General features: G+C 44.2%; 1 protein-coding gene across 4 annotated transcripts in view; it reads left to right on the forward strand.

Moving 5' to 3' along the window:
• Nucleotides 1–27,732, forward strand: part of LOC138503489 (F-box/WD repeat-containing protein 7-like) — a 733,637-nt gene that overhangs the window by 211,353 nt on the left and 494,552 nt on the right. For all 4 annotated transcript variants that reach the window (XM_069623260.1, XM_069623261.1, XM_069623259.1 and 1 more), the window contains exons 11-12: nt 23,873–23,996; nt 27,283–27,469. In XM_069623260.1, the coding sequence (XP_069479361.1) occupies nt 23,873–23,996; nt 27,283–27,469 (311 nt within the window). The remainder of the gene's footprint in view (nt 1–23,872; nt 23,997–27,282; nt 27,470–27,732) is intronic.

A 27,732-nucleotide genomic window follows, 5' to 3' on the forward strand; every position in this document is an offset into this window, starting at 1 on the left:
AGCAGCTTTGCTGGATTTCTGGAGTTTATTTTTTCCACCTGGTAAGAGTGTACATCCTTTTTTCACTCTTACATGTGTTTTGGCCTATGTGTTCTCACTCATTGTGTGATCTTGGGCACTGGAGCACACCACTCCAGGTGCCCCTGTTCTTGTAGGGGTCACACAGCACCTTTAGTGTAGTAACCCATGGTTGTCTTTCAGGCTTCCCTCTGACTCCATTTCCCTGGGGCTGACTACTGTCCCCCAGAGAAAGGTAAAGTTGCCATTTACTTTACATAGTCACTTTAACCACAGACCCAGTACACACCATCTTACATGGAGTACTGGAAAGGGCTAATCTGTACCCCTTTTCTGTCTGTGCCTCCCTGAGCATTGTTTTGCTCTTTTAACATTTAGACTTGGCTGGTGGCAGTGGTATCTACCCTACTTTTCTACCGCGATTATATTAGATAAACGTGGTAATACCTTTGGCTATTTTTGCAGCCTTAAGCATAAACCTGCTTAACCAAATCATCTTTCTTTTGGCTCCGGTTGGGTTTATTCGCCATTTCTTTTTGTTAAAGTCCTTCTTGTGTTTTACTTTGCGCTGCAAACTAGGTTCGCCTTCTTTGTTCACCGTCTTCTGCAGAGAAGCCCTCCTCTTGGCGCCTGGGTGTCTAGGTAGACTGAATGTGGGGAAGGGGTGTAGTCACCCCCTGCACAGGGTATCCTAGGAAACCCAAGTCGCACTTTGCCATGATTGGCTGAGGTGGTTGTCCTGGCTGGACAACACCCCTGCTGCGTGATTGACAGCCAGGCTGTGTGAATGGGGGTTTTTGCGCATAAAAGGCAGGTCTCTTGGTCTAGAAGTCAGAGTCATCTCTGGAACTACAAGGAACTGAAGAGAAGTGGAGAGAACAACGGCTGATGCAACTACCCCGTCCCGGTGAAGCCCTGCTGCAGTCCTGAGCTATCTACCCTTCGACGGCTAAGAGAAGATTCAGTCCGGAGTCTTCTTCCCCAGAGCCTGGTGGGGATACCCAGCTCATCTTCTTCAGCCAGAGATCTCTGCCGTGGTCGAAATCGCTGCACACTGCTGTAGTGGTCCGGATAGCCACCTGCTGAGCCTCACCTGTTTTTAAGGAGCACACCTTTTCGTTGGCACTGCTGCCGGCTTAATCCCTGTGTGGTGCAGACCCCCTTCAGATGTCCTCCTTCACAACGAAGCTCCAGGAATTGTGGGTCTGCGGGAAACCAACAGGAACAACTGCCAGGGCACCAGCTGCATCGTGGAAATAAGGTACTGTGTTCTACTTGAGGAAACTGGGTGAATCCCTTTTTCTTCATCTCCAAGGCTCGTCCTTGTCTTCCCTCCTTCTTATAACTTTTGCTTCCGAACATTGGTATTATTCAAGTACTCTTTGGCTCTACGGAATCGTGAACTGTCTAACGGTGTTATCTTGGGCACAGGCCTTCGGTGTCACCTAAACCTGACTCCAACCCTTTGACTTTTGAACTCCTGTTTCTGAGTGTTTCTCGATACTGTTTGCCTAACCGAAATATTGCCTGTACTTTTTGCCTCCAACTCCCTCTGGGTAACTCAGGTGCTAAGTGTGTTCTTGCCCCGGTAGCATTTCATGTAACGGATACGCGTTTATTTAGTAGACCGAACTGTCAAAAAGTGATCGCAACCGTATCCGCGGTATCGTGTTTTGTTCGTAACACTGGTTCATTCAAACACAGGGTACTTACTTTGAGACTTACTGTACAAAGTAAATTGGTTAGTGTGGTGTATTTAACGTGTGGTTTTGTTTAAAGTTTAATAGAGGTGTTGTGTTTATAACAGATGGTTTAAAAATAAATGCACTTATATTTTTTACCTGAAACCTTCAGTCAGTCTTTGCTTGAGTCAAAGTAATTGTCAAAGTAATTGTGGTCCCTTTGTGTAATCTCTGCTACTGCTCATATACTCTTGAGATAAGCCTGGCTGCTCTGCTACTGCTACCACTATAACTTAGTAGTACGGGCTTGTACCAAAGGTAAAACTTGTATTGCCACCTGTAGTCTTAATCAGGTGTAGTGGTCCCTAAGTGCACTGCACAGGATTCTGCCTAACAGTGCTCAATGTGGTGATTGCATAAGCAGCTGTGGATGTACCATCCAGAAGTTTGAAGCAGGAGGCGTCACAAAACAGCTCCCCTTGTGGGTTGTTCAAAGGAGTGTCTTTCAGATCAATTCTACCCTTTGTCTCTTGTTCGGTAGTATACAGACAGTCATGTGACTCTTCGTCACTGCAAGCAGTACCTTGCGGAAGAGGTAAAAGTTCAGCCGGATTAAGAACACAACACCTCTTAATTTGTATGTGAGGAGCAAACAAGATCAATTCATATCTCGTCAACCGTGCAGAGGTGAGGTGTTGCATTTGGGTTCTATTCAATAGAACATCTACAGAGTGAGGCACCATCAGGGTTAGATCATGGCCTAGGACCATTCCCTCACTCTGTTTTACAGACGCAGCAGCAGCGACAGCTCACAAACATCTTGGCAAAGCGCATGCTACAGGATCAAGGGCGGAAGAAAAGTAACCGCATGGCCTATTCTTCCCTCCATGTTCCTGCGTTAATACAGCCAAAGCACATCCATCACATTCATGCACAAACAACACAAAGGCCTTTTCATAGTTTGGTGTGCCCAAAACCGGTGCCGAGAACAATGCAGTCTTGAGCAGATCAAATTATTGCTGGTGTTCCACGTTCCACGGCAATGGCGAAGAAATGCCCTTCTTTGTCAAAGCCAACATCGGTTTAATCAGTAGTGAGAAGTTTGGGATCCACAATTTACAGTAAGAAGCCATACCTATCAAGGCTTTAACTTCCTTCTGTGTATTTGGGACAGACATGCCAGAAATGTGTTTTATACGTTCAGGTGTCAATCTTCTTCCCTCCTTTGACAGGATCTCCTGACAACAATATTGAAACTTTTTAAGCGAAGCTTTGTGACCATGTTTAGCCAGGTGAATAAGCAATAACACAGTGCCCTCCTTACAGGTGCTCTCAGAGTCAGCAGCTAAAAGAAAGTCATCAACATACTGAAGCAATGTACAAGAAAAGGGCAATTCAAGGGTATCAAGCTGTTCTTTCAAAGCCCTACTATAAATGCTAGGACTTTCCGTGTAACCTTGTGGTGCACGGGTAAAGGTGAGCGAGCGTCCCCCTTAGGTGAACGCAAACAAATATCTACTGTCCTTGTGTATAGGAATACTAAAGAAAGCATTCTTCATATCCACAACACTAAAGTAAGTAGCTGAAGCCGGAATCATAGTTAATATTGTCATCACATCAGGCACAATCGGAAATTGCAGAGCGACGACCTTGTTGATGGCACGTAGATCAATTATGAAACGAAAAGGAATTGCATTATCGCCTTTTTTGTACACGGGCAAAATTGGACTATTGCACAAACTACCTGCAATTTCCTCAATCACCCCGCGATGCACAAAATCAGAAACGATGCATTTCAAGGCTTGCTCTCCCTCAACTGAAATCTTATATTGTGGAATACGTGGCAACTTTATTCCATGTTTCAAGACAATTTTAACAGGCTCGATCTGTAAAACGCCAACATCATTATCGTCAATTGCCCACAAACACTCTGGTACATCACTGAATTCTGGTGGCAAAGGTCTGGTTAAGAATTGAGAGACAGAAAGTTGCTGTGGTAAAATCGTCAAACGCACTCCATCAGAAGAACAATGAATTACCTCATTTAATTCCTTCAACAGATTCAACCCCAGCAAATTCTCTCCACAATTCGAAGTCAAAAGGAATGGACAATGGTCCGTAAAGGGACCCAAAGAAATAGGTACCGGCGTAGAAACTGGACAAACAACTGGTGTGCCAGAAAACCCTACAGAAACATTGGTTTGCCCTGACAGTGGAATGCTCGGAACCTGAGAATGATCAATGGAACACTTCTGTGCCCCTGTATCTATCAAGAATAGATGTTTCCTTTTTCCCACTATCATCTCAACGTAGGGACCTTTCTGATTAACGGGAATAGGCGTAGGTTCCAAACCCTGCTTCGGGCAATCCTAACGAAACAGAATATTGTCAAAAGGGAGTTCTTCAGAGAGATAAGCAGCAGAAGGATGGTTGAATATGTTTCTAGTATCCACACTTGGTACCTGATTATCCTGCGGAAAACGTTGCTGTGGATCCTCTTGCCTACAATAGGCACACTGGTTAATGTTTACAAGACCCAAGGGCATATTTCCTTGTGGAACATACTGACCTCTAATCTGCGAAATACCCCCTCTAGGACTTCTAACAATTTGCTGCAATAAAACTTTTGTCTTCAAATCACCTTTTCTTTTCTCGACTCTTTCCTTTTCATTATTCACACGATTCTCATAGTACTGAGACATATGCAGTACTTCTGATGGAGACTTCGCTTGCCAAGCACTCTCAGAAGACATAATTTGTGAATGGATGTCAGGCAGCAATCCACGCACACATTTGTCCACAAATAATCTTTTCCCAGACTCTGTGCCTAAGTCTTGTCCACTGAAATCCGAGAATACCTGTTCAAACCAATTAAAGAACTCGGTAGCACCATCAGACTTCCCCTGGACACAGGCCGTAAGCTTGTCCCAGATAATCCTCTTTTCGGGAATTATAGTTTTCAATTTTTCAATGATTCTATCAGGCAAAGTTGGTATCACGTGAGGCGGTCTCTCACCAGCTGGCCTTTCTCCATCGAGTCTAATTATGTTAGTCCATGTATCTTCCAACCCTGGTACATCATCTATAGTCCTAACCTGTTTCCACAAATCTACGGGCAGGAATACAGGAAATAACAGATCAATATAACTCAAGGTGAATACTGAGGAGCGTAAGACTCTATTTCTTTATAGAATCCTGTTGGATTTTTCCTAATATCAGGAATAGATTGTCTAATAGTATTCACTTCCTGTTTCGAGAACGGGACGTGAACAAACTGTGATACATAATGTGCAGGAATGTTCACAGCAACTATACCCGCTGCAGCATAGGCCGCAATCTCAACCTTCGGGACAAATGTCGGAGGAACCTCTCTCATAGGCAACTGAGAAGTAGGCAACTCCGAACGCTTACTAAGCAACAGAGCCAAGTCGAGCGCTAAAGCAGTCGAAGAAGTGTCAAGTGAAAAAGCTCTCTTATAAATACTCAATAATTCTGTGGGACAACTAATCTTTCTTTCCATACAATCATCCGGCAGGTACTCTACCATTACCTGTATCACTTTCCTCTGCATTTCTGGCGTATACTGACTATATGTGTCATATACCTCAACTGGAGTTATCGACATATCTGAGATCCATCTAATCGCATCTTTCGTACAAATTTGTGCTTCCTCAGATAACGATTTACGACAAGGAAGGAAACGTTTCTGTACATACATACTACCCTTGTCGTCATCCTCTTTCTGTAACCTTTCCAACTCCTTTCTATACTCAAATAACCTCTCGACATGTTCATGTACTTTCTCCACAGTGTCTTTTGAAAACTCTAAAGTGTTCAGATCCCTCAACCCTTGTGGGAGATATGCATTATTTAATTTGCCCCACATTACACATAAATGAATCCCTAAACCTTCAATAAAAACATTTTTCTCAGGAAAATTATCCATATTAGAAAGTGTGGCAAAAACATTAGCTTGATCATCTCTCTCCATACAATGCTTAGCCCATACAATCAAATCACGTTTCTTCTCTGGAGGTACAGTATTACGAGTCACAACTCTGGACCCCGCACCCTGATCAACTACAAGCGGTACAGGACCACTTGGAAGAGGGGGAGCAGGCAAATTCAATGGAGGTCCTGTTACTGGTGCAATAGGAAGAGGTGGAAGAACAGGTGGGGGAACAACGACTGGAGGAAGAGGAACATTAGGAGGAGCAGGAACAACAGCAGGAATAACAGCAGGAAGAGGCAAAGCAGCAGGAAGAGGAACATACGGAGGTGGCGCAGAGGCACCAGGCCTTCGTTCATTTAGCAATTTATCAATCAGTTAATCAGAAAAATGGAAATCTTTAGAAGGATAGATTTTCTGAATGCCAAGTGAGAAAGCCCTATCCATATTCCTAGCTGACTCAGACTGTTTATGTTGGTCATACAACAATGCTTTTTCGGCGTTCGTTTTATGACGGCGCGCATGTTTTTCTTTACTCTTAAGCTGCTGCAAAGCTTCTTTTTTTCCAATTCTGCAAAACATCAAATGCTGCAGGTCTAGCATTTTTCTTTAATAGAATTGACTCTAAAAACTCAATATGAGGGATTGCAAAACTACCATTGATTGGCCACTGAAGTTCGGAGGCATGTCTGGTTTGTCTGTGCCAAATATCATTAAACACTATACTTCCAATGCCATGCTTACAGTACATGGTACAAGCCGGCGACCACTCCTGTGGTGCCGGATGGCTAAATTCCAAAGATTGTCTATCGCTGCAGAATAACGCCCTGAAACAGGTAGACAATTTCCCAGGCATATCAAAATATTGGTGTTACCTGGTCAATAATTGTGTCTGCAAATACAATGCGCCAAAACAAATTATCAGGATACTTAAGAATCAGGTCACGACTTACCTGATCATTCCTAAGGAGGTCCGATCGGATTTCAAAATTCGTACCTAACTACCTTGTGTTTGGTGATTTCGGCAAATCTGCCCGCCTCGATAACTGGACCCTCGTCAAGATGCCGTCTCGGACCACAAGCTAATCGTCCAGGGAATCGGGTCGTGCAGCGCTGCTGAGGTGTCGCATCTCGTTCAGAAGGGGGCCCCTACACCGTCCGATCCTGTTCCGATAGCGTGTGTCAACCTTTGACAATCCAGCATCAATCTTGAGGGTCCCTATTCGGACGCCAACTGTGCAAACAAAGAGGAAATATCGAGTCTGAGTACCCCAAAAGGAAATACACCTAACAGGGGTTACAAAGGAACATACAAAGATCTTTTATTTTATACTGAACAGTTTCAAAGGACAAAAGTAACGGATAGCTATCGGCCCTCCGTACAACACAACACAGCGTGGTTCGGTGTGCTCAGTGAGTGGGGCTGTACATTAGAATAGTCGCACCTTTTATACTTTTGAAAACATGATGTCTACCCCCACTGTGGGTTAATATTCCACTAATACATTACTGATCTAGGGTTCATGCCGGGTTCACACATCTATACGCTTAGGGTTTGCCTTTAATACATTCGTCAACAAGTGGCAACAGTGTATTTTAGGATTCCTCATAGAGTCTTCTCAAACATTAATACAATGTAGTTAAACAAGTGTTCTTGGTTCAGTATTTGGATACATTGTTCTTAACATATGCTCGCGGATTAGTTTCATTGGCACGAGTAATCCTTTACACACAGGTCAACGAAGGACAAGGTCTCAGTTCATGACCCTAACAAGTGGCCTGCAGGCAAGTTATACATTAGCTTATACATAGAGGTCAAGTCGGCCATGTTACATTTTCGGAGTGACACTGTCCACCATTTTAGCTCACAGGGTGACTTTGCAGCGAGAACCTAAAATGGCGGATTAACCGAAAATGGCGGCTTACATTGATTCAAAGGTCGGGACCTTGCAACACAAATTTCTTCGCAAGTGGCTTACAAGCGGCTTGGCGTAGGCCAATATACATATATTCATTACAATAGGAGGCACGATATAATTTCCCGTTTGACAATACGGTGGCCTTTGATTTAGTGGGACAAATCATGATTTTCATTTTGTTGGGGTTGAGTTTCAGTCTGTTCTTGGTTGGCCATGTGTTCACTTGGTTGAGACATCTCAGGAGGTCAGTACATGCTTTCTTGTTGTCAGTGATGAGTTTGAAAGTTGTATTCCTGATGTTCGTACATTTGTAGCATATGAGTCCATGTTTTCTGATGAATCCCTTGTATTTGTATAATAGGAAGAGAAGTTCGCACTAAACCTTCCCTTCTATGAAGGGGAGCTAACAATCCCTAGACGTGGTGATAGACGCCTTTCTAAAAGTGGGGAAGAAATCCCATAAAATATGATATGATATTTATTCTAAACAATAGTATTTCCATTAATTCCATGCACCGCGATGTGTTAAATTACCAAAGGCAAACATATGAAAACTAAAGCTATATCCTTCCAGTCAGCTCCACGTGTATTAATAGCTGCAATGATTACTATGATTACAAGTAAAATGTCTCAAACATTGGCAATTTAAGAATGGTGTCCTTCACAAATATTGGGCGTTCACCTTTCCAAGAGTCGATTCGTTCCTGCCTGCAATTGGTTGTTAGCTTTCATCAGGACTTGAGTCTGCACCATCTAGTTCTATTGAACTTACTGGCTACTCATTACACAACATTGTTGATTGGAGGCCTGGCCCAGACTTGCAAGAGGGGAGGGACAATAACCGAGCCCTCCATTCTGTTATCTCTCTCGAAATGTACTTATTTCGGTATAGATATATACATGGTTCTTCATTTTTGATTAATCCGATCTGCAATACTGTTTTTTTGCTATTATTCATTTCTTTCCATATTTCTGCCCTCAAGGTGGACTCGTTTAATTATTTTTTCTATACATTTCACATTTCTGGCACAACATTTGATCTGATCTTAAGAAGGCTGATACTGCCAACTGACATTGCTAAATTTCACACTGAGCAGGCTAAAAATCACATGTTGGCAGTTTAATATAATGAAGAGAAAATGCAGGTTTGCATGCTACTATTGTATTTATGTTCCCGACATTGTCCATTTCTGGTACACTGCTTTGCCTGTTCCTTACTATGCAGAGTAAGTTAGTCTATTTTTGTTCAGTTTTTCAATTGTTAGCTGGATTTTATGCATATTTTGGAGAACAGCAACAATTTGTTTTGATTGGGAAAAATACATATCTGGTAATAATATCTATATTTTTTATCATAACCTATGGGTAGTTTTTCTTTCAGTTTGGTTGGTGCTTTTTGTAATTGAAAACCGTGGGAATGTGTTTGCTGATAGAGGGTTAGGGTTTTTATTAGGATTGTAAGGTCTGAGTGACTTGTCCACCTTGGGAACTTTTGTCTGCAATGTTGATCTTGATATGGCTGCTACAGGCACATGTTGCAGAATGTTTCATTGTTCAAGCTCGGTCCAACCGCATGCATGGTTTATTCTCTGTCCATGGAAACAGCCCTTTCACGCAGTAGCGTAACACACAATGTGGGAGGCCCCCAGCAGCCATGCTTAGGGCCCCCCCTCAACGAGACAACAAATCACAGGTTGCGCCACACTCTGTCCCGGCCTAGATTACTATGCTTGTGCAATAAACACAAACGTGCTGCTGCAGAGGTACGCTGCACACTGCACTAGGAAAAAGATATAAATATGTGTATAAATGCATTGTACAGCACACTTTCTGAGAAATATTGACTAAAAGGCCGGAGCGTTTGCAATGGTTTTGTAGGGTAACACCAATCCAAAAATCGACAATACATGCAAGTCACCAACAGTGGATAGGAAAATGAATGCTTTAATATAATGTGTTGCTATTAAAAAGGCCATGCCACAATGAGAACATGCCCAACTGGCTGCACAGTGTAGACTAGTCTAGACACGTAATAACATATTACAGTAAAGCATGCCAGGCCACATTTAGACTTTTAGACACTTATCATGGTTATCTGATCACAGATGCCAAGAAAAATATCCAATTCTGCAGTAGGAAACGGCTATACCGGCAGCACCCAAATGCCAGGGTAGCCAGGTAATTACACTTAGCAGGACAGCTTTATCAGAGGTGCCCAGTTAAAAAAAATTCAAGCCAAACTAAGGAAGCACTAGACTGGCTGCACCAAAATGCCTCCCTTGCCACTAATACCACATATCATGCCTGTTTAGCCTGGACATGTATGACCATTACGATTTATTGCACAATCTCCATCCACTGCACACACCGCCTATCCCTCCCACCACCTGCCCCAACCCCCTCAGCTTCTTGGCCCAGAATTACCTCCACGCCCCTTTTCCTTGTCCCAGTGCTTTCCTATGAGGCTTGTTGCCGCATAGGAAAGTACTGGGATGAGGAAGAGTGAGACTAGGAGTAATTAATATTACAGGTTACTAAGCCAGTCACCCTCCATGTCCCTCTACTCATCCCAGTACTTGTGTATGAGTCAAAGGGCCTCATTACATGGATGGCGGTGGACCAAGGTGCTATTAGCACCTTGGTCCATGCCGGTAAAATACCGGCACCGCCTTGGTGGAAAGGGGAATTACCGCCCTATTCCAAGTAATTGAAGTAATTCCCCTTTCCCCCATTGCCCTTCCCCATTCCCATTTTTGCCCCATAGGGCTCTATGGGAATGGGGAAGGCCCTAATTACGGTGCCGCAAATTGCGGTACCGTAATTAGCTCCCTGGTCCCTTTGCAGGTTGGTTTTTAACGCCTGCAAAAAGCAAAAGGGACCTCGTAGTAAGGCGGTAAGGGTTTACGGGTACCGGTAAAATACCGGTACCGGTAAACCCTTACCGCCTACTGTGTAATGAGGCCCAAAGTGTCTCATACACAAGTACTGGGACGAGGACGAATATGGCTATGAGTAATGAAGATTCCCAATAAGTAACCAAGGGATTAAAAACAACTAGTGTCACAACACCTTTGAGCTGACTGGGCTTCAGCCCTTCCCCTTCTGAAATGTTGGCCTATGTTGATTCGACCTGGCTGACCTACAGAGCCTTTGGCGGACAGAACAGGACACAGATTTGAAATGACACCTGGGGTTTGCTGTTAACAAAGGCCCAGCAATTACTAAGGTAAAAAGCATTTCACTGTTAGTACCTGCATTCAAATGCATAATTCTTTACACAATTGAAATCTTGATATGGGTTTAGTACTTGCATGCCAGGGAAGTGATTGGAAGGGTAGAGAGGAGACAGGAGACCGCTTATTCTCACAGCAGTCCATAAGTGGGTGCTTTCAGACTTCAAGGAGAGAGTTAACTGCTTGTAACATTGAAGCTGTACTAGAATAGTCTCATTAGAATGCATAAAGAAGTTAGATGCTCCCACACAAATAGGTTTTCCCCTCTCCCACCACCTGTGAAGTTAGCACTTCCCCCAGAATTTGAAGGGTTAGCAACCCCACAGAATGTAGGTTTTTGTTGTGCCCCTGAACACAAGCACACACACCATTCACCATACATGTGTACCCTTTCACCATACAGGCACACCCAGGCAGCCACCCATACCTTTAAGTGTGCACTCTTTCATCATACAGGCACACCCAGGCAGCCACCCATACATTTAAGTGTGCACTCTTTCATCATACAGGCACACCCAGGCAGCCACCCATACACTTAAGTGTGCACTCTTTCACCATTCAGGCACATACATTTAAGCGTACCCTTTCACCATACACTCCACACAGGCAGCCACTTATACATTTAAGTGGGTTCCATGTGTTAATATCCCCGCAAAAATATCGCAATATTGCACCCCTCCACCATACACTCACACAGGCAGCCACCTATACATTTAATTGTGCACCCTTTTATCATTCAGGTACACCCTGGCATCCACCCATACGTTTAAGTGTGCATCCTTTCACCATACACTCAACAGGCACACCTAGCCACTCAAACATGTAATTGTGCACCCTTTCACCATACACCCACACAGGCAGCCACCTATACATTTAAATGTGCACGCTTTCAACATACACTCACACAGGCACCCACCTATACATTTAAGTGTGCACCCTTTCACCATAAACTCACACAGACAGCACCTATACACTTAAGTGTGCACCCTTTCATCATACAGGCAACCCAGGCAGTCACCCATACATTTAAATGTGCACCCTTTCGCCATACACTCACACAGGCAGCCACCTATACATTTAAGTGTGCACCCTTTCACCATACACTCACACACACACTCATCATGGGGTTGAGGGGAGCCCTATTACTTAAAAAAGAAATGGTTTCTTGTTGAAGTCACTCCGACTTCACAAAGAAATTATTTCTGTTAAGGACGGAACTATAATGGAAATCATTTCTTTATGAAGGCATAGTAACTTCAAAAAGAAAATATTTATTTTTGAAGGCATAGAACTCCCCACACCCTGTGACATGGAGGCCTGCAGCCTACAGGCTTCCATGCCATGGGCTGCGGGGAGCCTTCTGACTTCAAAATGAAATAGTGTCTTTTTGTAGACATAAAGACATTATTTTTGTAATGCTGTAACAATAATTTCTTTATGGCGGCAGAGGGGCTAAAAAAAAAAGATGTTTTTGTTTTTTTGCTTAGCCCTAGGTGACCCTCCGCCCAGGACATGTCATACTTGTATCCATGATGTCTGATAATTCCCTCTGTCTATTTAATTTTTGCGCCTTTCCTTGCCTATATAGCGCTCCAAATAGCACTTCACGTCAATGCCCCAAGTGTCTGCTCTGCGCTATCATGGATACAAGTATGAAAGGAAGATCACTCTATATACTTGGACATTAGTCCGTTCATAAATTGGAAAGAAAAACGTGTGAGAGAGGTGATTTTTTGGCCCTAAGGAAGACCTGTGTTCAAAGAGGTCGAAACATGTGTTGGCAGGAAGAAGCTTATCACCGCTTGAAAATAAATAAGCCCTGAAATTGAAAAGGATTATTTATACATGTTATGTGCAATAACTTGGAAAGATTTTGTATGCTAACTATTAATGAACAATAACCTAGAAGGAATTTGAATGTTGATTTTTAGCACATGAAGCTAAATTGTTGGACTATGCACAGTGGATAAACCAATACTTTGTTCATTGTATACCTTTGGTTTAGACTCATTAGGGGACATAGAGTCTGGATTGGCAATCCTTGCAACTAGGACGTGTAACTCTACGTATACATAAGATAACTGATTAGGAACAGAGTTTGAGTGCTTTGCGCATCAGAGTACAAGTTCCCTTCCCTCATTTTTTTTTAGGATGTATTTGTTTAGTCTTTCTAGTAGTTGCGACTGCAGACTGTAAGCCTCACGGACCGGGGTAGGAGTGCTTGTCTCATCGGCGGAGAACAGGGGTAGGGACAGTGCTGGGGTAAGGTGGCAATGCAGGCTTGGTTAGAAAGCTAGGTCACATGCCAAAATAGCGAGAGAAGGGTACCTTTCCCAGGGACGTGGCACTGCGAGCGACAAGAGCATGTCCTGTTGAAGTGCAGACTATTTTGGGTTTACCAGTTGTATTGATGTCACAAATTTTAAAGACCACAATGAGCAGCCTTTGCCAGAAAATGCTAAAAATACCAATGCATTTCGGACAAATTGTCCATCATCAGGTCCAATAGCTCTATATGCAATGTAAACAATTATTTGACCATTCACCCAGACCATAAATATACAGGAAACCAAAAATGACGACCCATGTTAAAGATCATTCCAACAAATCAGGAAATTAACAGCTGATACACAACACCACGTGACATTGATGCACATAACCCGATTGCAACCACCATCACCAAAACATCATAAATTGGTATCCATTTATCACAATTTGTCCTGGTTATAATCATAATAATGAGGTCCAATTCCATTACATAAATTGTGATTTTGCTTTTCCAATGCAGCAGTTCACAAAGCAAGAAGCAGAGAAGATGAGATGAATAAGGTAAACAATGAAAGAAAAAGGGGAAAGACAAAAACAAAAATGGGAAAAACAAACAATCTGCTGTCAGAGATATTTCGTGACCAATCCTCTGTTAACACTACATACATTACACAAAGCTTCCCACTTGCGGCTGTGTAGATCTTTACAAGCCATGTTTAAGAATGTATGACCATCACTTGTCCCTGTCGTTCTATTCTTTCATCAAAAACACCATGGCCCTCATTACGAGTTGGGCGGTACAGGTTTAACGGCACTGGTAAAGGTGCCGGTGCCGTCAACCCCGTACCGCCCGATTCCGAGTTCCCCTCGTGAGACCCACTCTGCACGTCTGGTCTCACAGACGTGCAGAGCGGGTCCCGCGAGGGGAAGATGGAGCAAAGAACGGGCCAACTCATAATGGCCCGTTGTTTGCTCCCTCTCCCATTCCCATTCAGCCCTATGGGGGCTGAATGGGAATGGGGAAGAACCGGGTCCGGGTCCTCGGAGGGAGGAATTACCGGGCCTTCCGACCTCGGAATGGCCCGGTAAATCCTCATTCCGAGGACCCGGACCCCAACGCGATTTTGGCAGCAGCCATGCCGCCAATAGCGGCATGGTTACCGCCAAACTCGTAATGAGGGCCCATATATTAAATGGCACACTCAATCCTGCTACCAAATCCTACCTGGCATTGCTGGAAATCTGTGGTCAGTGCATGTCAAAAGGACACAATTGCTAGACGTACAGGTGCCTATGCGTCCATGCTCTGCATTGTGTGGATGAAGGTTGCTCTGATGAATCTAGAGGTAAACACTGTGACACCATGTTAGTATGCCCTGTTCTGTATTATGCCGTTCTCTAATTCCTTGCTTCCTGGGGCCACTTATTACTTATCTCTCTTTATCCGTCATATCGCACCGGATCTCCATGTGTGTAGCCTCCAATCTCTCGTGTAGTATTATTGTAGATGGAGAGTCAAGTACCCTTGTGTCACGTGACTCTGTGATTAGGCCAGCCTAGCTCTTATGCGTGATGAGAGCGAACTTGCGTCGCATACACACGCTGTCACTTAAAGAAATATTGCATTTTGACTAAGATGATCCCGTTGTGTTGTTGGTCACATGAGGTGCGTGCTAACTCATGAACTACGCCTGTATCCTACGTTAAATTTAGAAAAGGGACTGATATGTTCAACATGTGCTCGATGCTAACATAGTTGTTAGCCTGCCGGTGGGTATATCTTAACTAAGTGCACATCAGAACGATACTGGATATTAAAGTGAAGCCGGTCCTGTCAAATCATCCGTTGAATTCAAGTCGATCAATACAAGATTTACTGCTGCAGTCATGCTCTAAATAAATTCAAATCTACATCTACTATTCAAGAGATTGAGCGGAAATGCTGAGATGTGTCACACAGCTATACCCACTGATAGTATCAAATCTATCTCATGTGAGATCCACGTGGGGTCAACCAAAGACAATAAGATGAAGCAAGCAAAAAAACAAGAAAAAAGAGGAAAAGATAGAAATACACAATCAACCAATAATAAAAGACAGATGAAACGTACACTAACCTAATTGAAAACAAACCTAATCAGCAAAATGAGGGACTCATAATGTTCTGCAATTATCACAATCTGTCTCGGTTCCAAACTGTGGATTGGATTTCACAAGCTGTGGCGATACATAGTAATTACTACTCGTTTTGTTTGATAATCACAGAATATCCACATGGAAAAATGAAAAATAAAACATAAATGCGCAAATATTGTGCAGTTCTATATGCAATTGTGAGTGTTGTGCATGCACAGATCATATTCATAAGAAACAATATAAATTCAGTTCTTCATTCATGCCGTTTGGCACCAAGGACTCCAGTCTGTGAACCCAAAAGGCCTCTCTTTGCGCACTTCTTCTTCACAAGGGCACCTAATGCAATAAATGACATTCTCTGAAGAGCAGGTTGCAAAATTCCTTAACTCTATTCGCGGGGATGGAAGACACTCAGGCCCTTCGTCACGCTGTTACAATTACCAAAACTAAGGCATTGATAAGTGCCCTTCTTGTCTGTTCTGTTGCTATTGGGTACCTTTTCTCTCGTGTTGACTAGCATGTCTCTCAAATTCTCACTCTTCTGATAGGCAAACACAGGTGGTTCTGGAAATACATCTTTGGTTCTTATGTCATTTCTCAGGATGTCCCAATGTTTATTAACACTCTCTTTGACCTTACCGCTCTGTAAACAGAATTTGGACACAAATGCTAACGGTGCAGTGACTTTTTTAGGTCTCATTTGAAGTAGTGTCACTCTGGATTGAATCGTAGTTTCCCCAACAGCTACTTCCAGGTAATTCATTGGATAGCATCTATCTTTAAACATTTTCACCATTTTGCCAAACTCAATCTGACATTCCTCTGGATCACTCACAATCCTTTTAATCCTTAACAGCTGCCATATGGCAAGTTCTTCAGCATATTCAGGGAATAAAAACCCATCCGATGCAGAAGATTATTCCTGTCTGTGGGTTTCGTAAACAGTGTGGTCGATATGGTTTTGTTAATGACCTTCACTTGTACATCTGAAAAGTGGACAAAATGTGATAATTGCATACCAAATTATGATGTTTTGGTGATGGTGTGTGCAATCAGGTTATGTGCACCAATGTCACGTGGTGTTGTGTATCAACTGTTAATTTCCTGATTTGTTGGAATGATCTTTAACATGGTTCGGTCATTTTTGGTTTCCTGTATATGTATGGTCCGGGTGACTGGTCAAATAATTGCTTACATGGTATACAGAGCTATTGGCCCTGATTATGGACAAGTTGTCCAAAATGCATTGCCATTTTTAGCATTTTCTGGCAGAGGCTGCTCATGGTGGTCTTTAAAATTTGTGACATCAATACAACTGTTTTTTTTCATGAATTATGAGTGTCAGCAGCGTTGTTCGCAAAATACAGTTAACATAAAAGAAAAGAAAAATGGTTTGAATACCTAAAATTGAATGTTCATCTAGTCTTAGAACTAGATCAAGGGTGTGCAACCCGCACCGAGGGCTTTCTGGCCTTGGTCCTCATTGTTGCTCCTATTGCCCTATAGGCCAGCCCAAGCCTGTTTCTAGTGCTGTAAAAGCAAAGGCCAATGCTTAAAGGGCCATCCCAACAGGGACAGCAGCCATTTCATGTCATATGCAGAAGGGGCTATGTGATTGGTGCATTTCAGAGCCTCTGTAACTGACTAATGTAGATATTTTATTGACTCTTCATTAGTGAATGGAGCTGATTCAAAAGTCTCTGCCTAAATACACAAGGCACTTCATTGCTAAGTGCCAGAATCCCTCTTCACAGTACACTGTAATCCACCCTTACTTGCTGGCAAGACACGTAAGAACAGCATGACTAAACCGGCTATCCATTCAGGTGCTGTGGTGAGAACATTGTTGTGACAAATTGGATTCTGCCCTGTTGGACTACAAGCATAGTAGAGGCAAGAATGCCCACTCAACACTTACACTGCTTCATACCAAGAACAAACACAATCATAAAGGTAAAACAGCCATAGTCAGGAGATATACCTCTGTCACCTTTTGGGGTAACGTGTGCCGAGGGAAAGCTATGATCTAAGAGGGTTGTGAATGTGATTCAGTAGTGAACCAAACAGCAAATGCAGAACAGTTCTAAATAAAGGGAATGTCTAATCATGGTTTTATAAAAAGAAAATAGATACTTTAATAAGAACCACCATCTGCAAAAATAACTAAATAGAAAAACACTGTAAAAACCCACCTCTGTGCAAAGAACAGAGAAGATGCAACAGATAGAAGAGTGTAGCACTCTGAGCATGAATAAAGGGCTGATAGGCAAATTATAAAGCCCACAATGGATATGTCTTTGGATGAAAAGGTGCACAAGTAACCAAAGCAGTCTCTAGGGCCCATAATGGACCAAGGGCCAGTTATGGGTCAATAGTATGATAGGGCATGATATGATATTTTATTTATATCGTGCATATACACAAGTGTTTCAAGGCGCGACAAGGTGGGGGACATAAGGGGGGACAAGACAACGATCTTACTAGGCCCAGTGACATTGAGTTTGCGCAAGTGCAGGGGAGAGGGAGGGGGAAAAGTGCAAGAGGAAGGGTAGGCGGAGCAAGTGCAGGACATAGGATTTAAACATCAAAACGAGAAGTGCGACCAGCAGGTGGCAGTGCAGGGTTAAGTTCAGACAGCAAGTGTTAGATAGTGCAGGTAGGTAAGGGGACTGTAAGGTTGCAGATACAGCCCCAAGTGCAGGGATGCCAGGAGGCATTGCAGGTGTGCAGCTGGGAAGAAAGCGACCTGGGCCCGTGGTTCAGAGGGTAGCCAGCTAACTAGTGCATTATCAGATGGAGATCAGCAGGGAAGAGGAAGAGAGAAGGCAGAAGCAAAGAGGAAAGCCTTGAGCTGCTTCCGGAACCGGAGATGGTTCTGCTCAAGTTTCAGAGAGGCAGGGAGGCTGTTCCAGAGTGAGGCGCCAGCTGAAGAGAGAGATCTACCCAAGCTTATTGCTCAGAAAAACAACTAATCCCCAAGGAGTTGGAGGTGGAGGAGCTAAGAGCTTGAGTTGGCAGATACTTCAGAAGAGAAACCTGAAGATATTTTGGCCCCAGGTCCAAGAAGGCCTTGCGGACAATGCAAAGGGTGTTGAACTTGATCCTTGCAGCCCCTGGGAGCCAATGGAGAGATTTAAGTGCTGGAGAGATACGATCCCTGGGCTTGAAGCCAAGGTCACGTCTCACAGTCCTATTCTGGATGAGTTGCAGAGGGCAGAGAGTAGAGGCGGGCAGATTTAAAAGAAGGTAGATTATAAAACGGTACCTTGTTTCAGGTCTTTGGCGGGTATACAGGGCCGAACCCGGCTTCGAGCAGTGGTGCGAGCGGAACAGGCTCAGTTGGTGTACGTTGGATCATGTGGACCCAAGCAGCAAGCAGGCATCAAGCAGAGTTAAGTGTTGTATCTCTGTCCGTTTTGAAAGCAGCGTTCTGCAATGCAGGTCAGGAAGCTTACCAGGATCTGTTCGGGGTCGAGCCAGGTCTAGTTGGGTTGTAACCACAGGGAAGAGTTCATGAGTGACTCTCCAGAAATTCGAATTGGCGGGAGGCGACTGCCAAAACGATCCTGATGCTCCGATGTGCAGTTCGGTGAAGCATCAGTTTGAAGCGAGTCAGGTCGAGTTATGCCATAACCCATGATTCAAGCCAGAAAATGACTTTCCAGCACTTCGAGACATGTCCTAGTGTTGAGCAGTTGATTTGAACTTAGCAGGTGACGGGCTCAGCAAGGATATGATGCAGTGTTGTACAGAGTTGAGATGCAGGCACTGTAGTTCGAAGGTGTGGAGGAGTGCTGAAAAGCAGCACCGGAGATGTCAAATGAATCCTTCTCAGTTGTTTGTTCGACAGTGAATCTAAGAAGTGGTGTGATACCCTTTCTTTTAAACGTGAAGGTCCAAAGGTGATTGGACTGAAGCTAGCCGGCTTTAGCGGTGCAATCCCTGCTCTTGAAATGAGTGGACTTTGATTTTCTGACATTATGCCCAAAGTGCTTTGTGGTACAGGAGGTGGGGGGGACAGGAAGGGGAGAAGGAGGCAGAGAGAAACCAGACAGTGGTATCATTCCCAGAGCGGCCTTGGCTTCTTGGCGCTGGTCTAGCCTCACCTTTCTTTGATTCACCTCTGTAATTCAATTGCTTTTCAACTGCAACACACTGGAAAAGCCTTTCTTTCTCTGGGCCCAGCTCTGCTAAAATGCATAGTGGAATCGTTCCCAGTTCTTTCACTCCCATACGTATATATATTTGGCGCATGCTGCAATCTATTCACTACATAGATAGCCTTAAAAATACTTGGTCTGCTTGCGGTTCTTGCATCTGTACATGTGTAAAAGGACTTGATATCTTCATTGTTTCTGTAGCATAAACATCTTCATCTCGATCTTGAAATGTTGCTTATCTTCAACACTTTCTTAACACCTATAGAATGGTTATGTTCTCTTGCCTCTTCATCTCGTCTGGGTGCGTCAGCCCTGCTTCGTGTGACGTCACCAATCTTCCCTTTTACTCACTTTTCCCACTTCTTCTGGGATTCCATTCAAATGGCCATCATATTGTTGTGTATGTAGGTATGGTTTTTTCAATGGGAACCTTGCTTCCAGGATTCTCCTCGTTATTGGTATCCTCACTGGCACTGCACGTATTTCACACTCTGGTTCCCAACATATAGGCAAAATAGGAGCAGTGCTTGATGTGGGGGTACTTGGCTCCTTCTCTACAGGTGCATATCTTAAATGCCACCCCGGTGCTGCAGTGACTTTAGCTGTCACTTGAACTATCAAGACGCCACCTGTGAACTGAACATGCTCTGTGTCATTGTAGGGCAGGAGCTGCAATCAGGCTACTAATGCAGCAGTGCACAGGTGTACACTATACATTTGGCATGGATATTATGAAAGGGGAATCTGATCACCAGATTACCCTTTCAGAGATGGAATTACCAGCATTTTATTAAATTAATACAGATAATAAAAGCCAGTCCATCTATGCCCTTGCCAAATGGCGATCTGTCACAACAGACAAGGCTCAAAAACCTCAGGAGCATACTCCTGCTTCACCTCCATCTTGAGGAATACTGCCTTCCTTTCTACAAAGGTCTAAAAACCCAGCGGCTTCTCGGGTGACTTTGGCCCTTAATAATCTGCATCCACACTTGACTGTAAACCACTGCCTGATAGCCAATAATTGGCTGGCCATTAATGGAACACTACTTGTGCACCCACCAGAGGCTTCGCTGACAGCAAACATTCTGGAAGCCAGTGCCTGGCAACCGTGTCCCTCTTCCTGTTCTTCAAGATTGTTTTCACAGTTTCCTTCATCCGTCTGTTGAGCCCTAGTGCTGTGAAGCAGCTGTAATGCAATGTGAGCGCTATACAAAAGCCACCAGAAAATACTTCAATACAAACATCTCTATAGATGAATATAGGCCTCCCTCCTCTCGGCAGCACTACTGAGACACAATGCTGGGCGTGGAGCTTTGGGTTTATCTCCCTGTGATACACACCTGGGGCAGCAGCGGGGACAGCGCTTCAAGATTCAGGCAGGCCGCTCATGGGTGTCCCAGTACACGAGACAGACCCGGCTGCACATGGCACTTGCCATGATGAGACAAATCAGTAATCATTGTACTTTTTTGACTTTCAGGTTTGGTCATGGCTGCTAATGGCTCTGCATTTTATCATATCATTTTATACACACAACTGTTTTCTCGCTCAGCAAACTGCACACACTTCACCACACTGCAATAATAAACAAACAACACATAAACCGCATCAACAGCACATGAGGTCTTGCATTGGTCCGATATTCACACCAAAGCTCAGCGCACACTGAAAACCGAACTGAAGCTGTCAACAGCACACCACCTTCTCACTTTCCTGCTCCCTCTTCATCCGACTAACCCACCCCGACCTCCTTGTTTGCAGATCCGCCTGAGCGCCTGGAGCCAATTCCGTTGGTGACAGTGCGCGGTACAAATACCTTTCACATTAACATTAACATAACATAACACCAGATTGCTGGTGTAGTGAGCATTGTATTACTAGGCGAAAGCCAGGCTCCGGGCATCACTCCCCACCCGCATGGCTGGAACATATGGTAATCCTCCTTGCATAATATGTTACCCTCAACAGCGCTCCGTTGCTGCATAGTCAGGTTTGCACCATATAAAACCAGGGGTCAAGTCCTAAAAATTAAAGTGGGGGGACTCATCAACAAATGCAATGTGATGGGACGTTGCCAGAAATTTGCATATCAAGGTGAACCATGCACATTTCATTAAATTGGCTTTGCGTAACCACCCAAATTGCACAGGAGGAATGGCATTTGCCTTTCATAAAATCAACACACACACAAAACCAAGAGAGGATATTTTCTTCTAATAGTGTTTTTGAAAACGTTAAAAGGTGTGCATGTTTTAAACACCAAGAACCAATATAAATATTTTCCCTGGGACTTGGAGTACCGAAATGGGACATTTTACCTTTAGTTGTTTGTTATTTTTCATCAAGGTATCTAGTGCAGTGGTGAAGTGTCCGGCCTACAAATCTGATGACTTTGATACGAGACCTGTGGTTGGCTTCAATGCATAAATTCAAAGATGACATTCAATGCTTTTCATTTTAGCTGGGGAGGACTGAGTCCACCCTCTGAAAAAAGTGGGTGGACTCTGTCCCCCTGCGTGTACCCTCAACTTGAGCCCTGTACCAAACCCAAATACAAAATACAGAGAACGTATTTCGCCAGTGGCCCGGTAGATAGACCAATGTGATAAGCTGAGGTGAAAAAGTCCAGAAAAATAAAACACTGAGGAAACCAGTGACAGATGCATTTTCTACACCGTCCATGTCTTCGGCTCTCTCCTCTCCTTGCTCTTGCACTTCCCCCACCCTGTACGTAACTCGATGCCTCTCTCTCTCCCTCTCTCTCTCTCTCCTCCCCCACACTCCCGCACCCAGTCTTTTTCCTCAGTGTCGCTGTACTTCCCTCGATGATCCCAACTGTTTATCCATCCCCTTTTACTCTCCTTCCTGCTTCTGTATGGTGCCCCCTGCACTTCTCTCTCAGCCACTGCACCCCCTTCCATTTCATAGTGCTTCCCTCCCTGCCTCTGTCATTTCCGCCCAGTACTCCCATCCCTACCTCTTGCACCCCCTCTCCCCCGCCCCCTCGCTTGAGCAGGACTTGATCAGCGCATATACTCCATGTAGAAGCTGTTCCCAAGCAGTGGTGGCCTGGCCTTCAGGTACGCCTGGAGATTTCCTGGTGGGCCTCTATTAGCCTCCTCTTTAGTGGGGAACCTGGTATTCTGCTCCTCTTACCCTATCCCTCACTCACCCCAACTTTCCATCTTGTCTCATCCCCCACACCCTTAGAAGCAGTGAATTTGTTATAAACCTTCCAGAGGGTTTTTCCTCATTTTTATTGTTTCATGTCAGTGTATATTTTTTTTTATTTTTATGAAACTACTTTTTAATCCTTATTTAAAGACAAATGTGTCTTAAAATGTGTTTTTTAAAATTGTCTTGGTATATAGTTTACATGAAACTTTTACCAATCACAGTTTAAAATTCCAACAAGGATAAAAAGTAAAAGAATAAGCACGACAGTACAGAACAACAGCGAAAATCTCAGAAACGGATTATCAACCCTTATGTGGTTACATCATCATATTTCTAATTTCATTCTAGGTTAGATTACGTTTTTTATATCTAATTTAGTAGTACTTTATCTCGGGGAAGATGTCCATTAGAAAATGTGTGAGTCCAAAAATTAGTTTGGAGTCATTACCTCCATATAGATGCTCCCACCAGTCTTCATAATTTTTCCATAGGGCATCTGATGTGAAATGGCCCAAGTGTGTTGTTCTTTGTATTTGTACTGCTACACAATTCAGGACAATGGGCCTCATTAGGACCCTGGTGGTAGCCGTGCCCTTATTAAGGGCAGGGCTGCCGCCGGTAATGATTTTTTTCCAGGGCCCAGAAAAGGGCACCAACCGGGTCATGCCGACCTTGGCGGACCCGGTTATTGCCCTTTTCCGGGATCCGGAAATAAACATTCCCCATTCCCATTCGAGCCCCATAGGGCTCAATGGGAATGGGGAGGATGCTAACAACGAGCCCGTTAATGACGGGCCCGTTGTTAGCATCCTGGACTGCTAGCGGGGCCCGCTAAGGACGCCAGGTCTGACCAGGCGTTCCTTAGCGGGTCCTGCAGCCGTCCTCGTAATTGGGCAGCCCGTAATGAACGGTGCAGGTCCCGTACCGGCACCGTTCATTACGTGGCTGCCTGCCTCCTAGTGAGGCCCAATATGTTTTAAGGTTTCTGGTGGCCCACAGCAGAATCTGCATGCTGAATCCGCAATTCCTTCTTGTTTTCTTGCAAAAAGGACTTATTTTGTGTAATTTGGCCCCATTTTTCAAACTTTTATTGGTTAGAGAACCTCTCAAACCATAGTTAAAGCGGTTTGGCCTGCTTGCTAAATTTGCTTGTATTGTGTAACACAGGGCCACTTTGAAAAACCTTTCCAGGGCCACTTTGGTGCCTAGTCCACCCCGTTCACAAGAATCAACGTTCAATCCCCCATGTGCCTAGAGGCGAATACAGGTGCTGTGACATTAACAAGAATACCCAATATCCTATTTCTGCTTTTGTCTTGTCTTTCAGGTCTAACCATGAGAGCCTCAGCTCTAGCTCACTGCAAGAAGGAGTTCAAGAGGCGTTACTGTACAAGACGCAACTGGCAGAAGGGTGCGTGCCGATCCGAAGCAGTGGTGGGACACACAGCAGCGTAAGAGCGTTCAACGCCCTGAAACTAGAGATAGATGGGCTCTGTATTTTACGTGTGTGGCAATTGAAATGGGGCAACCGTGTGAAGAGCATTGTACCACGCATGGGCAAAGACATGCCAAAGTGCCCACTCAGCAAGTAGTGTAAGATATAAGATAAACTGCATTTCAATGGAATACACTAGGTCCTGTGATCATGAAGAGGTCCTCAAGCCAGGAGAACCAACATGGCCCAATGTTTGTTGACTATGTTGAGAAAAATCTAGATCGGGGTTAGCCAGCCTATCACCATTCAGATGTTTTGGCAGTCCCTCACCATTGATTATGCTGGTTGGGCCTGATGGGATTCGTAGGCCAAAACATCCAGCAGATGATAAATTGGCTACCCCTCAGCTAGAGTATGAAGTCCTATGCTCAACATCAGCTCCAGGAACATGTGTTCAGGGTACATGTCTCTGAGGAAATGATCAAAGAACACAAGAGCTTTTTGTATGCCCAGTGCTTTTAAACTGTGATTTAAAAAAAAGGAATGCGGACCCGCCATTTCACAAGTTATAGCATCCAGCCCAAACTGTTAAATGAACGAATCACCCAGGCTTTTAAAGTTATATAGCAAACCTTTGCTGATGGACATACATGCTGTTGGGTGAAACACCTACCTCAATTTCTGCTTGCCATACAGCAGGAACAAGGCTTGGCGTCAGGGCCTTTCAACAGTTTAAATTGAAATGGACCACCACGCCTTTGGGTGTGTGTGTGTCTCTGACAAAAAATAGCTTCACAACTTGCAGGCTGCTCTCTTTGTTCTGTTGTGCAGAAGCCAATACCTGTCTTTTGATAATCTGCAGCGGCTGCTTTAGACAGGATTTTTCCACAGAATGTAGCTTCAAGGTGGGACTTGCGGCCGGCACAGATTGGCTAAGAAAACCGAAGGCTGTGTCACTTTAAATGTATAAAGGCCCAGCCAGAGACAAGACTCTTTAAACAGTGTTAAAGTATTGTAGCCGTGTTTTACCCTTCTTTCAGCTCTTTGGTGTGGGTCAGTGAAAATGCTTTGCGAATAATGAAGCCCCCAGGGGGGTCATGCTGTGCACCCTCAATGATAAAGCCAGGGAAATCACCCATTGGAGTTTGCATTGGGAACATCTCCATTATAATCTGTGCAACACACAGCTGTATGAACAAAAACAGCGGTCTCACCTGCTGTTCAATGGAACACTCTACCACTCTTAGGGACAGCCCTTATAGCAAGTCATCCACTTTGATGGTCTTGCTCAAAACGCTTTTATATTGGTTTGTAATATACACAATCGAATTTTGAATTTCAGTTCCATTCAACAAGCCTAATTTTTGCTTGTATCGGATGAGCCATACATTTTTTAGCCTCCAAATGTACACCACATTACTGCCACTACATAGACATGTTTCGATCCAACACGGATCCTCTTCAGGTGGTTTAACGGTTTGCTGGTATTCCTTCTGCTCTGATGCGTACCTCATCCCGAATGAGCGATGCGTGCTCGGCAGCAAACCGGGTCTGTGAAAGTGGTAACTAGTATGCCTCAGGTGTGTTTTTTCAGCTGTAGGCGAGTGGGTCCCCAAACATTTTGAAATGAGGCCCTACAAGCCCACATACATCCTCATCTGGCCCTGGAAGTCCCTCAATTTGAGATATTTGTATGGCAGTACAGCCAGAGACAGCCTCCTCTTGCAAAGCAGCCTTGCAGGCAGACTTGGGGACAGAAAGGGTTTTGGTAATCCAGTATGGGAAGCCTAATTGCCTTCACCTTCTTCACTCAAAAGCATCTCAAACAGTCCATGGTATCATGTATCTATGTCTACAGCCATTTTACTGCTGAAGAATAGGACGCGATCCTGCTAGTTATGTAATGCTAACAAATCGCTTTTGCCTGTCAGAGAGGCGAAGGAGGAGTATGAAAGAACATTCAGCAGTGGTAGGGAGGAGCAAAGTTGGGTTGCTAGTTGGGGTGAGGGCGAGGGATGGCTAGGATGCTCCGGAAGGCATGAAAAGGAAAAGGTGGAAGAGCTATGTGTACAATTGGACTGAATTTATTGTGGGACTCAATTGTATTCTAGGAGAGATTTCTGGAGAAGAGGTATTCGCTGTGCCAGGGAATATCTCTGGAATGTACTCACTACATGGTGAGGTGGGGCATGTTAAAGCCATGCCCAAGAAATGCACAGGTATTACTTACTTCCCTAGGGCCCCCAACATTTGGCAGGATTGCATGACAGAAATCCATATTTGGAGTCAAAGCTGAGAGACCCTCTGCTGCACCCTTGCAGTTCATACACTGCTACAAGTTCTTGATAGGTATATGTAATACAACAAAGCTTCTTCACTGTTCTTCTAAATTCTAAAATACCTTTATTCGTGTTTTTCCATTCCTTCAAAGCTGACATGCGTTGACAGTATTGGCTAATGCATTTGGGACAATATAGGACATTTTCATTTTCCTCCAGCAGACTATCGTCTGGCGATCCCTGTGTGGGGACACAAAACACCCTAATATCTTGGACAAGGATATGCGCTTTGAAACCACTAAAGTGGTGATTCGGTGCAGTATAAAAGCTCACTAATTGATTAATTAAAGATGGGGAAATTATGTTGTCACACTTTATGTGAGAAGGAAACTGCTCAGTTGAGACACAAATAATATTAAAACATGTTTTCGTCTCTTTAGACAATCAAAACGTGTAGACTGTGGGCTCTAACCACCAACAGAAGCCTGCATTCCATGCTTCTCCTTTGCATTTCCCACCATCAGCAAGCTTGGAATACAGACTTTACCCACCTGTAAACGCTGCATTCTAAGGTTCCCAATCTGATTGATTTGCTTGCACTGGGCATCCGGCGAACCCGAGGTGATGCTCCCCTCATCCCCCTTCACCAGCTCTAATAAAATTAGAGCCCTTACTTACGGGCTCTATTGTGTACTAGGCGACATACACCCTAATTCGAGGCAACTTGTGTTTGGTTCAGGACCACTGATTTGGGCAGCGGTCACCTACCACACAAAAGACCCCTCAAGTGTGGGCTCTAATGCAAAATTAATAAGAAGTACACATGCTTAAAACACAATATGATGTGAGTTGCCCATAGGCACTAATCACAGGTGCTATAGATCACATAATCAAGCAAAGATATGCCCATATTTCAGGGGTTCCCATCATTGTGTTCTTGAATTGGAAGGCATTCTGTTGAATGATGTTGCTGTCTTTGGAACTACAGTTGGAGTCTACAAGCTGTTCTCTCTCGATCCTCAGGGTCCTCTGTTTGGCCCTCCGGGACAACCTTTTGGCCAGCGGCAGCCAGGACCACACGATCCGGGTATGGCAGCTCCCTGGGTGCACCCTGAAGCAGACCCTGCAAGGGCATCAGAAGGGAATCTGGGGCCTCCAGTTCTTCACTGAGAATCTACTGGTGAGCGCCTCTTCTGACTCCTCCATCAAGGTGAGCACTCCTCTCTTCTTACATCTGATAGGGGGACCATCTCTTTTAGCCATTGTCTAAAATGTCACGTTTTTCTCTTAGCTCCCCTGTACCTTTCCACGCCTGATGGCTATAGGGGCGAACGCTTCAATGCTTTCTTTAGGACAATTGAATGATATTACTAGAGTGCGGGATGTCGTGCAAGACAGGAAGTCCAGATCCAAGTGCACTTTCCATTGAATTTCTTGTTATCACCCAGTACAACATGTGAACTAACAGTGAAA

Source organism: Ambystoma mexicanum, chromosome 11 (assembly GCF_040938575.1).
Source record: "Ambystoma mexicanum isolate Mex_15411 chromosome 11, UKY_AmexF1_1, whole genome shotgun sequence".
In the NCBI taxonomy this organism is placed as follows: domain Eukaryota; kingdom Metazoa; phylum Chordata; class Amphibia; order Caudata; family Ambystomatidae; genus Ambystoma; species Ambystoma mexicanum.